The sequence below is a fragment of the Chinchilla lanigera genome, unplaced genomic scaffold (genome assembly GCF_000276665.1).
Source record: "Chinchilla lanigera isolate Chin_1 unplaced genomic scaffold, ChiLan1.0 scaffold00094, whole genome shotgun sequence".
In the NCBI taxonomy this organism is placed as follows: domain Eukaryota; kingdom Metazoa; phylum Chordata; class Mammalia; order Rodentia; family Chinchillidae; genus Chinchilla; species Chinchilla lanigera.
Window position 1 is genome coordinate 5,998,726 of NW_004955495.1, and position 15,301 is coordinate 6,014,026.

Below are 15,301 nucleotides of genomic sequence, written 5' to 3' on the forward strand. Positions count from 1 at the left end.
AAAAAAAAAAAAAAAATGAGGGGTACATGACCTCGCTGCCAGCAGGGGCCGAGCGTGAACCGCACTGTTAGCATTGTGGTTAAAACCAGAGCCCCTCCTGTCAGGCCAAGGTGCGCGGGTGCCACTGGGGCAGCTGCCTTCTGAGCGCTCGCTTAGACACCGCGTGGACAGAGCAGGTTGGTTCAGAGGCCTCGGCCCTCGCGCCCTCTGCCTGGGCAGGAGTGCGGGACGGCAGGCTGCCGGCTGCCTGGCCCTCGCGGCTGACTGGACCCTCTGTTTCAGTGCTCATCTCTCTGTCCTCCGGGATGCCCAACCACAGTGCCAGCATCCAGGTGCGTTGCAGGGCCGGCCAGGCCCCTGCCATGGGGAAGCCCCGGGGGCTTTGAGGGAGTGGATGCCCCGAGCCAGCAGTGGCCCTGACGCCCACTCCTCTGGGGCACCTCTGCGTCCCCTGCTCTGGAATCAGGAGAACAGTTGAGGCCTTGGGGCCCTGTAGGTGTCACTGGCTCATCATTGAAGACCACTGTCCTATGTCCCCGAGCCTGTGGCATTCATACAAAGCCTCATCCCCTTGCTCCCTGATAACCCAGAGGCCGATGGAACAGTCACCTCCAGGCTCCGTCTAGTCACACAACAAATGTGGAGAGGAGGCCCTGAGGCCCAGCCCCTCCCTGAAGCACAGCCTGTCCACCAGGGGTGTCTGACTTGTCCTTCTTGGCGTGACTATGCCGAACAGGGACGGGCCTGGGCCACCCTCCAGTCCCCACCCTGCAGCTTCAAGACCCCGGGGCCCTGGGGCAGGCCCAGAGGCGGTGGGGTTTACTTTTGCTCTTGGAGGTTGTAATCCAGTGGGTTTTCCTTTCTCCAGCTCTGTGTTCAGAAATTAAGGATATTGATAGAGGACTCCGATCAGAACCGTAAGTGCTCCCCGCGCCCCCACGCTCTCGTTTCCCGTGTTCCATAGCCTTTGCGGAATCAGAAGGAGACAGGAGCCTTACGATGCCTGGGGTCCTCCTCAGGGGCTTTGAGGGTGGAGGCTGTGTGTGCTTGTCTCTGGGGACACGCGGCTTAACCAGGACACTGCACAGAGAGGTCTCGGCAGTGGCAGAGCCACGCTCGGATGTCTCTGTCCCCAGCAGGCAGGACGAATGCACATGGCAGCCCTGGGCAGCCCTCAGTAGCCGCGCCACCTCTGGGCCTTCTCTGGGCCGATCCTGGGCAGAATGTAGCTCAGGCAGGGCTACCTCCCAGCCAGGGGGACGTTTGCGGTGGCCGCTTTGAGTCCCTGCCTTTCAACTCAGAGATGAGAGCACAGACTCCTGTCTTGGGGGCAGCGAGGACATGTTCCCTGCCTTGGCGGCCCCACAGTCTTCAGAGCAAGTGCTCGCCCTGTGTGGCTGCACCAGTGCCCCTGCGGCTGATCCATGGGTGGGTGGAGCGGTCCCCTGGGGTGGGACCTCATCGGAGAAGCCCAGGCTGTGGCTCCAGGCTCCCGGTCCCCACAGTGTCTGCCTGACACCTCAGGCTTAGCTGTGCTGTCCTTTATGGGCCCGGTGTGGGCTGCTCGGAGTAGACACTGAGGGCTGAGGCCTGAGAGACCACACAGGGTTCACAGACCCTGCCGGGGTGTGGATCTTTCCCTGTGCTGGGTGGTGCGAAGGCCGGCGGGAACTAGCAAGCATCGTCATGCCCTGGCAACAGGAAGAGGAGGGTAGGCGGGTGGGATTCCGGAGGTCTCCTGCAGGCGGAGATTGTGGTGTCCTTCCCTTGCCTGCCAGGATGCGCATCTCCCACTGCCCCTGGAGAGTCCTGCGTGTGGACTGAGCTTCCCAGGGCGTGCGGTGTACAGCCTGCACCCAGGTCTGTAGGGTGGGCCCACAGCAACCATTGGCCAGGGGCCATGTCTCAGCTGCACCCCAGCTCTTGGGGCCAGGCAGCAGCCAGACATGGTGCCAGTACCTCCTGCGCAGCCCATGCTGCCCTGTGGCACTGGCATCGTACTGTGTCCCAGGGCCCACATCCTCTCGGTCTCCCCGCAGTTAAGTACCTGGGGCTGCTGGCCATGTCAAAGATCCTGAGGACGCACCCCAAGTCCGTGCAGTCCCACAAGGACCTCATCCTACAGTGCCTGGACGACAAGGACGAGTCCATCCGGCTGCGAGCCCTCGACCTGCTCTACGGGATGGTGCGCCCGCCCCGCTCCTCCCTCCTTAGGTCTCGGTCTCCCGAGTCCCCTCCTGGGCAGGGTTGGTCAGCAGGCGGCTGGGAGCCCCTGGGACCAAGAGAGGGTCACCCGCCCCGGGCTGGCCTGTCCTAAGGCCCTGTCTGGACTGGGGTGTGGTAGGGCCACAGCCTGCGGTGGCCAACACACCGGCTGACCTTCCTGTGGCCTGAACTTCTTGTGCATGTCCCTCGGTGCCAGCCCCTCACCTGTTGTGTCCCCAGGTGTCTAAGAAGAACCTGATGGAGATTGTCAAGAGGCTGATGACCCATGTGGACAAGGCTGAGGGCACCACCTACCGCGATGAGCTGCTCACCAAGATCATCGACATCTGCAGCCAGTCCAACTACCAGTACATCACCAACTTCGAGTGGTCCGTGCCTGCTGTGCCTCGCCGGTCCGCGGCTGGGGCGGGCGGTGTCGCTGCACTCCAGTGGGTGCCTCTTACGGGTCCCTCCACTCACAGGTACATCAGCATTCTGGTGGAGCTGACAAGGCTGGAGGGGACCCGCCACGGCCACCTCATCGCCGCACAGATGCTGGATGTGGCCATCCGCGTGAAGGCCATCCGCAAGTTCGCTGTGTCCCAGATGTCCGCACTGCTCGACAGCGCCCACCTGGTGGCCAGCAGCACCCAGCGGAACGGGATCTGCGAGGTGCTCTACGCCGCCGCCTGGATCTGCGGGGAGTTCTCAGAGTGAGTGGGTTCGGGGACCCTGATGGTAGGACCAGAGGAAGGGACATGACGTCTGACTGCACGTTGCGCAGGGCCTGGCCCAGCAAGCAGTGTGGGATCCCTGTTGTCTCCCTAACCCTGCTGCCCCTGGCTATTCCCTGCCCAGTCCTGGCTGCTGTGTCTGCCACAAGTGGACCTGCTGAACACAGAGAGGGTGCTTTAGCTCTGGAACCTCAAAGGGGTGCAGCCCACAGGCATAGTCCTGCCATTGTCTTAAGGGGAAAAGTTTATAGATAAATAGTTTTTGGTCACAAAGGAACAAATCAAAAGTCAGCAGGTAAGGCCGCACAAGTTTATTGCCTGCAGTCACTGGGCCTTTCCTTCTTAATTTTTTTATAGACAGGGTCTCGCTATGCAATGCAGGTCGGCCTTGAACTCACTATGTAGCCCAGGCTAGCCTGAAACTCAAAGTGATCCTCCTGCCTCAGCCTCCCAAATACTGGGATTACAGGCATACGCCACTATGCCAGGCTCCCATGTCCTTTCTGACTCCCCTGCTACGGTTCTAGATTCCTGCTCAGCCTGCCATGGGGCTGGTTAGAGTTTCCTGCCCTCTTTTCTCTTGCCCCTTCTCTGCCCCACTGCTCTGAGATCAGCATGTCTGTGCCCTACTTTCATTAGTCCACTTTGTAGGCCATTTGTTTTTCCGGGCTCTTGCAAGTCCTGTCTGTCCCCTGTACCTGCTCAGGGAGCAGAACTCTCAAGGTGGCGCTGTGGTGCAGCCCCCACGTCCCTTTCCCAGTGCCCCGCTGGGGAGGCCTCACCGTGGCCCCTGTCCTCCAGGCACCTGCAGGAGCCCCACCAGACCCTGGAGGCCATGCTGCGGCCCAAGGTGACCACGCTGCCTGGCCACATCCAGGCGGTGTACGTGCAGAACGTGGTGAAGCTGTACGCATCCATCCTGCAGCAGCAGGAGCAGGCCGCGGAGGCCGAGGCGGCGCAGGAGGTGACGCAGCTCATGGTGGAGCGGCTGCCGCAGTTCGTGCAGAGCGCCGACCTGGAGGTGCAGGAGCGGGTGAGCGCGGTCTGCGTCTGCCGTGCGTATTGTCCCTGTTGCACGCGAGTTGATTAACGCCTTTATGGCTCTGCCCCACTGAGCTGCAGGTATCTTAGGTGTGGGCAGCAGCCTCAGAAATAACCACAGAGCTCTGTGGGTGGGGGTGCTGCTCCTTGCCCTGGTGCAGCTGGGCTGAGCGACAGCAGGCAGGAGGAGCTTGGGGTGACAGCCTCGGCGTCAGGCTGGTGGCCGTGACTCCTCCTGATGCCAGCAGAGGTTCTCAGCGAGCTGGTCTGACGGCTGGCCTGAGGTGGGTGGTTGCCTGTCCAGCCCAGGGAAGAGAGCAGATGTGGTACTGGCCTGTGTGACAGCGAGGAGCCCCAGCCGAGAGGTGTGCATACCCGTTGTGGTCGCCTGTAGCATGTGGTCCCTGCGGTCCAAGGCCGTGGCCGGGGCCATTCCCAGTGTGAGTTAGACTTGCACAGACGTTGAGTGGCCAGAGCCATCGCCCACAGGAGGCGGCATGGTGCACACTGCAGGCCTGGCACGGGGTGTTTTGCTAGAGCAAGCTCCTTCTTGTCACAAACCCCCAATAGATTTGTCCCTCTCCTCCCGTTTAAAGACAGCAGCAAGCCAAGCATTGTGGTGCATACCTGTTACCCTGGCACTCTGGGAGGCTGAGGCAGGAGGATAACAAGTTCAAACCGAACCTGAGCAACTTAGCAAGAGCCTGTCTCAAAAAAGAGGTTGAGTGTAGCTCAGAGGAAAGGCCTTGGCTTCGATCCCCAGAATGTAAGGAGAAAAAAAGGAAAAAGACAGCAACAGAGGTTGCCTGAGTCTCTGTGGCCAGTGGGCATTGCTACCCCTGGGACGCTGGCCAGCGAAGTGACCCCTGTCTCCCCCCAGGCGTCCTGCATCTTGCAGCTGGTCAAGCATGTGCAGAAGCTGCAGGCCAAGGGTGTGCCTGTGGCAGAGGAAGTGAGCGCTCTCTTTGCCGGGGAGCTGAACCCAGTGGCCCCCAAGGCCCAGAAGAAAGTCCCGGTCCCGGAAGGGTGAGGACGGAGAGAGCCAGGGCGGGGGCCAGCGGCTGCAGCTTGCTGAATGCACCCCTGTGCCGGGAGCGGCAGTGGGGGTGGTGGGACCGGCCCAGGGTAGCTGTCCGCTGGGAGAGGTGGCAGGGGGGAGGGGATGCACGCACGCGCACACATGCAGGCTCCCAGGCTCTGCCTGGTCCCGTTGTGACCTCACGGGCTACCAGCCCTCCTGCATCTCCAGGTCTGCTCTCAGAGGCAGTAATGTCCCTGCCTTGACTGGCCACATGGCTGGTGGATGTATTGTTCAAGGTGTCACACAGTTGGACGCGTGGTGGCTGCCACTTAGGGCAGACGCTTTGGGTCATGCTGGTACGGCCGTGCTCTGTTGCCGATGGGCTCTGTGACCTCCCCTTGACCTCCCTGTCTGGTACAGTCTGGACCTTGATGCCTGGATTAACGAGCCACCCTCAGACAGCGAGTCTGAGGATGAGAAGCCCAAGGCCATCTTCCACGACGAGGAGCAGAGGCAGGCGCGGCACCGTCACCCTGAGGTAGACGAGGAGGAGCTGGCCCGGGTGAGTGGCACTGCGGCCTCATGCCCTCCTCCCAGCGGTGTTGGGGCCGTGCCCCCGTGCACGTGCAGGCTCCTGAGCCCAGGCCCACACATGAGCTGTCATAGCGGGTTTGTGTCCCCCTGTCCTCCCGGGCACCCCAACACCCATGCCTCCTGAGTGGCCTCATCCTAGCTGCCACTGGGAGACAGTTCAGCCATGTGCGCTGTCCGAGCAGCCCCGAGGAGGGCAGGGACGAGAAGGGCCCCGGCTCCCTCTGTACCCCGCTGCCGCTCCCGGGTGTCAGACTGCTCTCTTCCTGGAGAGGGGCGGCCCCTTGCCCTGCCTGCCACTGCTTGGATGGAAGTAGTCATCCGCCTCCTGGTGCTGATGCCTCTCCTGACATCGCCTCGTCCCCGGGAGCCTGGGGGTCTGTGTCTGGCAAAGCCCAGAGTGAGAAGAGCGTGGGCCTCATCCCCACGCCGGCACATGGGGACCTGTCAGAGGGGTTCACGTGGCTCTTGTCCCCACAGCGACGAGAGGCCCGGAAACAGGAACAAGCCAACAACCCCTTCTACATCAAGAGCTCTCCCTCCCCACAGAAGGTGAGCTGCCCCTGTGCATGTGGGACAGCACCACACAGCCTCCCGGCCCTGGCCACCTGTCTGGTCTTGACAGGGCCCGGCAGCGCCTGCCGTCTTCAGGTGACCTCCACCGTCTGCCCCCAGGAGGCGCTGCCTTGCGCAGCCTGTGCTTCGCGCTGGCACTCGTGCCCGGTGCATCCCCTCTCAGGCAGGTCCCCGGGGAGGCGGGAGGGGTTTGTCACGTGACTGGGTAGGACCATGAAGAGCCTCCGGCCCACACCAGCACCCCCTGACTAATCCTCCCACCCCCGCCCAGGTCAGGCCCATGGCTCAGGCCTGCGTCACTGTCCCCACTCGGAAAGCAGGGTACAGATGGGAAATCTGGCGAGCGCTCTGACCCTCACTGTGACATGCCTCACTCTGGTGTCCCACCCTGTGATGGTTCCCTGTCCTTAGGGAGGGGCGTAGAGAAAGAGGAGCTGTGTCTGGGCTCCTGGGAGGGCCTCCCTCCCAGTCCCTGTGTGCCCAGGAGTCCGGGCACCTGTGACGCCCACGTTGCTCTCGCAGCGGTACCAGGACGCGCCGGGTGTGGAGCACATCCCCGTGGTGCAGATCGACCTTTCTGTGCCCCTGAAAGTTCCAGGCAAGTGTCTGCCTTCTAGTTACTCTGAGCCCTGTGGGTTGTGGGACCCCTCTCTCTGTCCCTGTGCCCAGAGGAGGCTCCTGCCTGGGTGGGGTGACTGGCCGCACGTCCCCCCGTCCCTGCAGGCATGCCCATGTCCGAGCAGTACGTGAAGCTGGAGGAGGAGCGCAGGCACCGACAGCGACTGGAGAAGGACAAGAAGAAGCGCAGGAAGAAGGAGAAGGAGAAGAAGGGCCGGCACCGCCGCCACAGCTCGTTGCCCACCGAGAGCGACGAGGACATCGCCCCTGCCCAGCAGGTGGACATCGTCACCGAGGAGATGCCCGAGGTCAGTCCCACCGGGTATGGCGTGTCACCCTCATGTCACATCCTCGTCCAGAGCTGCTGGCCTCTGGGACACCGGCTTGTCTTGCCTGGCTGGATGGGGTCACGGAGAGGCTACCAAGCCAGCCTGGCCTGCCTCGGGGACACGGAGCTGACCACTCCAGGCAGCTGTGCTTGGAAGGGGATGCTGCCAGGACCCCCTGGTGCTGCTAACTGGACCCTGGTTCCTCCCTGTCCTCTCAGAATGCCCTGCCCAGTGATGAGGACGACAAAGACCCCAATGACCCATACAGGGCCCTGGACATTGACCTAGACAAGTAAGTGAGGGCCAGGCAGTTTTGCTGGTGCCCTGCGGTGGCCACAGATGGGCTGTGTTCTAGCCAGACGCTACACTCACTCGGGTGTGCCGGGGCGGGCAGTGACCATCTGGGCCGGGATGCCAGTGAGGGCTCTGAAGTCTTCATCCCTGGGGACCAGGAAGGTCCCCGGGCCTTGGGCAGCAGAGCGGGTGCAGGGGCCCTGCTGAGGCCGAGGCCCACTGGCCAGGTGTAGGGGACTCGGGGGGGTAGCAGATCCTGTGTTCCTGTGGACGGAGCCCTCCCGGGCACACGTGGCGCCCTGTGAACTCGCACATCCGTCTGGTGAGCGGCTCCCTCCTGTCCCAAGGCCCTTGGCAGACAGCGAGAAGCTGCCTGTCCAGAAACACAGAAATGCCGAGACCTTGAAATCCCCCGAGAAAGAGGACGTCCCTGTGGTAGAAAAGAAGAGCAAGAAACCCAAGAAGAAAGAAAAGAAGCACAAAGAGAAAGAGAGAGAGAAAGAGAAGAAAAAAGAGAAGGGGAAGAAGGTACGTGGTGCCAGGCTGGGCCTGGTCCTGTCCTGCCACTGCCTTGGGGTCCTGGGAGGCTCGGGGTAGCGTGGTCACCGAGACCACAGAGCATGGGCCTGCATGGGTGAGGTCCGCAGCTGATGCCCACAAGGCTTGCAGAAGGGTAGGTAGCCAGGCCCCAGGCAGGGCTCAGCCTGTAGGTGCTGAGCCACCGCCCCCCGGGCATTTTCCTGAGCGGCCACCTACAGCTGTTATCTGAAGGGACTGGGCTTTTAAGGAGCCACACGTGGCCACATGGCTTTGCTGTGGAGCAGCCTCACTCCCCACACACTGTCCACACGGCCCTTCCCAGCTAGGGCTTGGCCACCCTCCTGGGACGCAGCACACGTTGTGTGGATCTGTGAGTGGTCTGTGAACGCAGTGGCCAGAGCTATTCATTGCATGTGCCACAGAGCAGCCAGCCGTGCGTGGGCCTGGTGGGACCGCCAGGGACAAGAAGGGCAGCATTGTGAGGCCAGAGCTCTGCTGTCCCTGTCACTTCCCCTCTCAGGGCTGTCCTCCCGCTGAAACCGTCTTCCTGTGGTTTTAGGCCGAGGACTTGGATTTCTGGCTGTCCACCACCCCACCTCCTGCCCCCGCCCCCGCCCCCATCCCGCCCACGGTAAGAGCTGGCAGACGTTTCACCTGGACACCAGGTGCAGGGGTGGGTGGTGGGTGGGCACCGCCCTATTGGTCCTGGGCGCAGGCCCAGAGCCCGGCTCTGTGGAGTGTCCTTGCCAGGCTGGCGTCCCCTCCCCTCTCCTGGCCTCCTGATGCTCCTGTGGCACCTAGCAGTTGCCCAGGCCCACTGAGGCAGAAAGGGCAGCTATCCAGGGCCACTGTCCACAGCTCTGCGTCCCGTGGGGCCCCTGGCTCCTCCAGGCCTGCTGGGTGGTGTTCAAGGCCCCCCTTCTCCCACCGAGCTGTGAGCCCCCGGCCCTCTCGGCTCCCTGCAGGAAGAGCTCAGTGTGAGTGCGGTCACCGCCCCTGAGGACACCTGCGAGGGACCCAGGAGAGAGGAGGCAGAGGACGAGGACGATGACACGGAGCGGGACCCAGAGAGGGTGAGGGGCCACGGCAGGCGGAGGCAATGGGCTGTGGGCAGGAAGGGCCGGGCTCACGGAAGTGACCGTGCGCACAGGGGCTGGGCCCTGCCACAAGGGGTGGGACAGGGCAGCCGCTCGCCTCCTGAGGGGTGGTGGCACAGCCAGGCCCCTTCTCAGGGCCTTTGTGCCGCTGTTATTTTTGTGTTTGTTTTTTCAGTAACAGATTTATATATTTACTGAAGCTTTTTGGGTTTGTTTGTTTCCTTCTTTCCTTTCTTTCTTTTTTTTTTTTTTCCTTTGTGGTATTGGGGACTGAACTCAGGGCCTTATGAATGCTAGGCAAGTGTTGGTTTGGTTTTTGAGACTGGCTCTTCCTATGCGGTCCAGGCTAGCCTTGAACTCATACCTCAGCCTCCCATAGGCTGGGATTATATAGGTGTGTTCCACCACACCCAGCAGCCCCCAGCCTTTTTAAAATGCGTGGTTTGGGGCCAGTGATGTAGCTCATTGGCACAGCACCTGGTTAGTAAGCCTGAGGCCCTGGATTTGATTCCCAGTACCAAAAATACAATACAATACAATACAATACAATACAATACAATACAATACAATACAATAAATACAGGGGCTGGGGATTTAGCTCAGGGGCACAGTGCCTGTCTGGCAAGCGCAACGTCATGAGTTCGATTCCTGGTACCTGAAAACAACAACAACAACAACAAAATACCAGAAATAAATAAGTTAAATTAAATAGATTAAATAAATAAAATAAAATAATTAAAGTAAAACAAATAAAATAAAATAAAATATGTATGGTTTTGTGGGCCAGCCGTGGTGGTGCACATCTGTAATCCCAGCACCAGGGAGGCTGAGGTGAGAGGATTGCCACAAGTTTGAGGCCAACCTGGGGTCCATGATGAGTTCAGGGACGGCCTAAACTACATAGTGGGCCCCTGTTTCAAAACAACAACATTCCTGGTACCAAAAAAAAAAAAAAGAACAAAAAAATAAAGTGTTTAGTTTGGTGAGGCAGAAGAGACAACAGTTTGAGCCCAGTGTGTCTCAAAAAAACCAAAACAAAAAAAATTCTAAAAGGGTTAAGAATGTGGCTCGAAGGAATTCGGTATACTAACCATGTATGGACAGTAGCAGGTAGTATATTAACAGGGCTGTAAAACCATCACCTCCGTCTAACTCTAATGCCAGAATACACTGTTAACTCCAGAGGAAGCCGCATGCGTCCCTACGAGCGGTCACCCTGTCCTCCCCAGTCCTGAACCCCTGAGTCTACTTCCTGTCTCTGGAGCCGCCTGTCCTGGGCGTTTCCTGTCCATGGAGCCCACGCTGCACATCCCTAGTGTCTGGCGTCTCACTGAGCGTGGTGACCTCAAGGTCCCTCCCCGCCATGGCAAGTGTCACAGCCTCCTTTCCTGGCTTAGTGCTGTCCAAGCACGTGGATGGACCTCACTGTGCCCACTGTCCACCCACGAGCCCCAGGGCTGTCCCCGTCAGCTGCCCTTGCCCCTCCTCGGGGTTTCCTCCCGCTGGAGTGTGGCCAGGGCAGGCAGGGGGCGCCGTGCTGTTCCCCAGGCCCCGCTCTCCTGAGCAGCGTGGTTCCCACCGCTGACCTGTGTTCCCAGTCCTCATCGCAGCCAGGCCTGGCCTGGTCTGGCCCGGCAGGGGTGGGGCTGAGGACTTCTGGTGCTGCCATCCCTCTGCACCCCTTGCCTTGATGTCATCGGTCCCCACGGCCCCTCCACGTGACGGGGGGAGAGAGATCGCACACTGCGGTGCTGTTCCCCAAAGAGAAGTCTGGGAGCTGAGCCCCCCTCTCTCCACAGAAATCCTCCAGGCATAAGAAGAAGCACAAGAAGGAGAAGGAGGAGAGGACCAAAGACAAGAAGAAGGTTAAGAAGAAGCAGCGGGAGCCCGAGGAGGAGGCGGCGGCGGCGGAGCCAGTGGAGAACGGCGCGGCCGAGGAGGAGCCCGTCCCGGTGAGCGACCCGAGCCCCTCTCCAGCTCAGGCACCTGCTTAGCCGTCCCCAGCCTGTGGGGACCTGGAGCTTGCAGAGGCCTCTGTGTCTCACCCCCAAGCTTGTGCAGCGCCCGGGCCTGGGTCCTCGTCACCACAGCTGGCACATTCTCTCCCTCCCCAGCCCATGTCCAGTTACTGCCTCCTTGCGGAGAATTCCTACATCAAAATGGTGAGTGACGCCCACTCTGCAGAAGGACCTGAGGGGCCGGCAGCCACTGCATGGGTTCCCGAGGCTCCTGGACATCATCCCAGGGCGCTATCACCCCAGCACCACCCAGACCCAGCCGTGCTTCTGGCCGTGTCATTGCGGAGGCCCCGGGCCTGGTCCCTCTCGCACGCCGTAAGCACACGGCTCTGCGTCACGGCAAAGCACGCATTAGCACTCCAGTCCCTGGCGATGAGCTCCCACCCCAGACCCCAGGGCCCTGCCCACCCCACTGACCCCATGCCCTGCACGGCACAGACGTACGACGTCCAGGCCAGCCTGCAGAAGGACAGCCAGGTCACCGTGTCTGTCATCCTGGAGAACCAGAGCAGCAGCTTCCTCAAGAACATGGAACTCAACGTTCTGGACTCGCTCAACACCAAGATGGCCCGGCCGGAAGGCTCGTCTGTGCACGACGGCGTCCCCGTGCCTTTCCAGCTGCCCCCAGGTGAGTGCGGGCTCCTTTTGCCTTCTCCCTTGTCCCCTCAGTCCTGGGGTGACTTTAAGGTCACAAACATCAGGTCTCATTGCTCTTCTCAGAGAGACGCGGTGACTGCGGTGGGTTGCAGTTAGGACCCCCGCCGAGGCCCTGGGCATTCTTTGTCCAGGATAGCCTCACCAATCAGACAGGGCCAGGCCCAGGCCCATTTGGGGACAGTAGCCCCATGTTCCTGCCCCTGTATCCCTGGCACTGTCTGGGTCCTGAGCCCAGCTCCCTATCGGCCGTGGGAGTTGAAAACTGGCCCTGGCGGCAGACGGCCCCGCCGGGCCCCACTGTGCCTCAGGCCCGCCGCTCTCATCCCCACCAGGCGTCTCCAACGAAGCGCAGTTCGTGTTCACCATCCAGAGCATCATCATGGCCCAGAAGCTCAAGGGCACCCTGTCCTTTATCGCCAAGGTACACGCCACTGGGAGCCCACAGCCCTGCCAGCTCCACGTCCCTTTCACCCCCTCCAGTGAGGCGTCCCCAGGGGCAGCAAGCACCGCCCTGGGGTCCCGCACACTCAGCCGCCTCCCCCCCCACAGGATGCCGACGGGGCCACGCACGAGAAGCTGGACTTCAGGCTGCACTTCAGCTGCAGCTCCTATCTGGTCACCACGCCCTGCTACAGGTGCGTGCGCGACTTCGCGGCCTTGGCGGTGGAGTCCGGGGCCAAGGCGTCCAGGGCTGGTCCCAGCCTCCTTGATTTGCCAGCGTGGCCTCTCCTGTGCCTTCACGGGGCTGTCCCCATGTGCACGTGTGTCCTGACTGCAAGGTGCCCACGCGCGTGACCTCCTTTTGCCTCTTTCTTTTTTCCAGTACAAGGGATTGAACCTCTTTGCACTAAGCTACATTCCCAGCCCTTTTTATTTTCTATTTTGAAACAGGGTCTTGCTAAGTCACTTTCGATGCCCTGGCTGGCCTCACAACTTGCAAGCCTTCTGCCTCAGCCTCCCAAGTGCTGGGATAACAGGCATGCGACAGTGCCTGGCTCCCCAGTGACCTCTTTAGAAACTCTGACTCCAAATACAGTTACATTCGGAGGCCCGGGGGTGATGGCTTCGGTGCCAGGACTTTCTTGAGGACAGTTTAGCCCAGACTGTTTCACAAGACTCTCCGAGCCCTCCTGGAGTCTGTGTCTGGGTCCCACCCGTCATCACCCCTTCAGTCCTTTCTCCTTCCCACAGCGATGCGTTTGCCAAGCTGCTGGAGTCTGGAGACCTGAGCATGAGCTCCATCAAAGTGGACGGGATCAGTATGTCCTTCCAGAACCTTCTGGCAAAAATCTGTTTTCACCACCATTTTTCCGGTAAGGAGTGTGATGCCGCCAGCCCCACACAGAGCATCCACACTCGGGGTCCTCAGACCCCACCCGGGCCCAGGCCGCCCCTCTATTCTCCACCTTGGCCGGTGGCCTGGCTTCCTAGGGCCCTCCTAGGGGCTCACTTGCTGGTTCCCTTGCAGTGGTGGAGCGAGTGGACTCCTGCGCCTCCATGTACAGCCGCTCCGTCCAGGGCCACCACGTCTGCCTGCTGGTGAAGAAGGTGAGGGCCGGCCTGCCCCACAGCCCCGCTGGGAGGGAGCAGGCGTGCAGCTCCGGGCCGCTAGTGACGGCGGTCCGTGGTGAGACCAGCTGGCCTCCGTGACCACTCTGGGGGGAGAGATGAGCGCAGTGTGCTTTCACCTGTCACCTGTGTCATCTCAGGGCTCCCTGGGGTGATAATACCCCAGAAAGCGTCTCGAAAACCAGAATGGGCTGGGGCCACGGCTCCAGGCGGAAGCCCTGCCTACACGCCCAGGAGCAGGGGGAAAGCATGCAGGGGTGGGGGCTCCGTGGGGACAGCAGGGGACAGCAGTCAGGGCTGCCACCTCGCGCTTCCCCACCAGGGCGAGCACTCGGTGTCCGTGGACGGGAAGTGCAGCGACTCCACGCTGCTGAGCAACCTGCTAGAGGAGATGAAGGCGACACTGGCCCAGTGCTGAGAGCCGCCGAGCCCCGCAGAGGACGCCCCCATGGACAGACACACAGACACGCAGACGGACACTCCTGGCCTCTTCCCTGTCGTGTGTACTGTCCCATGCCACAGCATTAATTTAACTCCACCGTCGTCCACTGTGCAGACACCCGAGGTCCGTGTTGCTTTGATGTATCTTAGTTTCGGTTGTCCGCCGTCTTTCTGGAGGCCCTGGCCGGCCCCTCAGCGGGGCTCCCCCAGCTCTGCCGCAGGGGCCCCCAGGGAGCAGTAGAACCCCCGGGCCGGGACCTGGTGGGCACCAGGGTGCTCGGCAGACAGGGCAGGGCTCATGGAACCCCTGCTGGCTGCTTTCGCCCCAACCGTCCTGACCGGTGGCATCTGCAGGAAGGTGACAGGTGACTGTCACCCAGCTGCTGTCCCCTGAGCCTGTGGTGGCATTATCCACTGTCTACATGCCCGGGGGCCGTCAGCCAGGTCCGGGATCCCAGCCACAGGCCTGGCCATGCAGAGTCACTGACAGGGAGGGCGAGGACCCTGGCGCTCTTGTCCCACAGAAGGCGGTCTGTGCGGGCTGTTGGGTGTGTGGTGGCAGCACTAGGCGGTTCCCTGCCCCGAGCTCGTCGCTGGGGCACCCCTACGTGGGTCCAGGCGGGGCTGGGAGCCCCACAGGGGAGGCTGCAGCTGCCCATGTCCCCTGGCCGGACCCCAAAGCACCATCTCCGGCACAGCAGCCTGTGGCAGGGTGAGGACCCTTGCCGGGCACTTCAGACTTTCCTCAGAGATGACGCTGTCTGCGGCGTCCTACCTGTTCCTTTTGATGACAATTGTCACTTTAGCATGTAGAGTAATCTATTACAGAATCCCGTGCTGTGATTCTAGAACTCTGAAATTGTATGATGTGTTACATAACAATTATTTGCTATCGACATTCCCGTATAAAGAAGAGAGACATATCACGCTGCTGTAATGATTTTTGTGTCAAGATGATCCAATAAAGTTGCAAAACTGACGTTTGTATGTGCTGTCGCCTGCCTGTCCCTGTCTCCACGCGTCGTGCCCTCGGCTGTGGTCAGCACTCAGCTCAGGGTCACAAGGTGCTGGGAGACTGGTTCCTTTCACACCATCCAGGCGCCTGCCCCACCCTTGGGGACTGTTGCCTCCTCTGCCTTTCTTAGGGAGCCCTCAGCTCTGGGCTATGAGGGGAGGAGCACAAGATCAGAGGCTGCAAAAGGCCACGGGAGAGTGACTGAGCAGGGACAGTGGACCAGAGTCCGCCTGGTTACCAGAAGACAGACACACACACCAGGCATGGTGGCCCACACCGGAGGCTGAGACAGGAGCATCACCGAGAGCTCCAGGCCAGTCTGGGCTATATAAGCAAGTTAAAGGCCAGACCGGACTACACAGTGAGACTCTGTCTCATAAAAAAACGTCTACGAGAGGCTGGGGATTTAGCTCAGCGGCACAGCACCTGCCTGGCAAGCGCCAGGTCCTGAGTTCGATTCCCAGTACCAGAAAAAACAAACAAACAAACAAAAAAAAAGGTCTGGGAGCCAAGGGCCAGCCAGACTGGATGCCCACCCCATGCCAGCGCCCCTCC

The 15,301-nt window shown here is 60.9% G+C and overlaps 1 protein-coding gene across 2 annotated transcripts in view; it reads left to right on the plus strand.

Annotated features, from left to right (window-relative positions):
- Ap3d1 (adaptor-related protein complex 3, delta 1 subunit) overlaps positions 1-13,800 on the plus strand; it is a 40,349-nt gene extending 26,549 nt beyond the window's left edge. For both annotated transcript variants that reach the window (XM_005405921.2, XM_005405920.2), the window contains 23 exons: positions 283-332; positions 869-917; positions 2,040-2,185; positions 2,446-2,594; positions 2,688-2,918; positions 3,741-3,972; positions 4,861-5,006; positions 5,422-5,563; positions 6,073-6,144; positions 6,691-6,766; positions 6,892-7,094; positions 7,334-7,407; positions 7,757-7,937; positions 8,509-8,580; positions 8,915-9,022; positions 10,846-10,998; positions 11,161-11,208; positions 11,503-11,692; positions 12,054-12,142; positions 12,271-12,356; positions 12,913-13,034; positions 13,190-13,269; positions 13,613-13,800. In XM_005405921.2, coding sequence (XP_005405978.1) covers positions 283-332; positions 869-917; positions 2,040-2,185; positions 2,446-2,594; positions 2,688-2,918; positions 3,741-3,972; positions 4,861-5,006; positions 5,422-5,563; positions 6,073-6,144; positions 6,691-6,766; positions 6,892-7,094; positions 7,334-7,407; positions 7,757-7,937; positions 8,509-8,580; positions 8,915-9,022; positions 10,846-10,998; positions 11,161-11,208; positions 11,503-11,692; positions 12,054-12,142; positions 12,271-12,356; positions 12,913-13,034; positions 13,190-13,269; positions 13,613-13,708 — 2,795 coding nt within the window. In that variant the 3' untranslated portion in view covers positions 13,709-13,800. The remainder of the gene's footprint in view (positions 1-282; positions 333-868; positions 918-2,039; positions 2,186-2,445; positions 2,595-2,687; positions 2,919-3,740; positions 3,973-4,860; positions 5,007-5,421; positions 5,564-6,072; positions 6,145-6,690; positions 6,767-6,891; positions 7,095-7,333; positions 7,408-7,756; positions 7,938-8,508; positions 8,581-8,914; positions 9,023-10,845; positions 10,999-11,160; positions 11,209-11,502; positions 11,693-12,053; positions 12,143-12,270; positions 12,357-12,912; positions 13,035-13,189; positions 13,270-13,612) is intronic.
- The last annotated feature ends 1,501 nt before the right edge of the window (positions 13,801-15,301 follow it).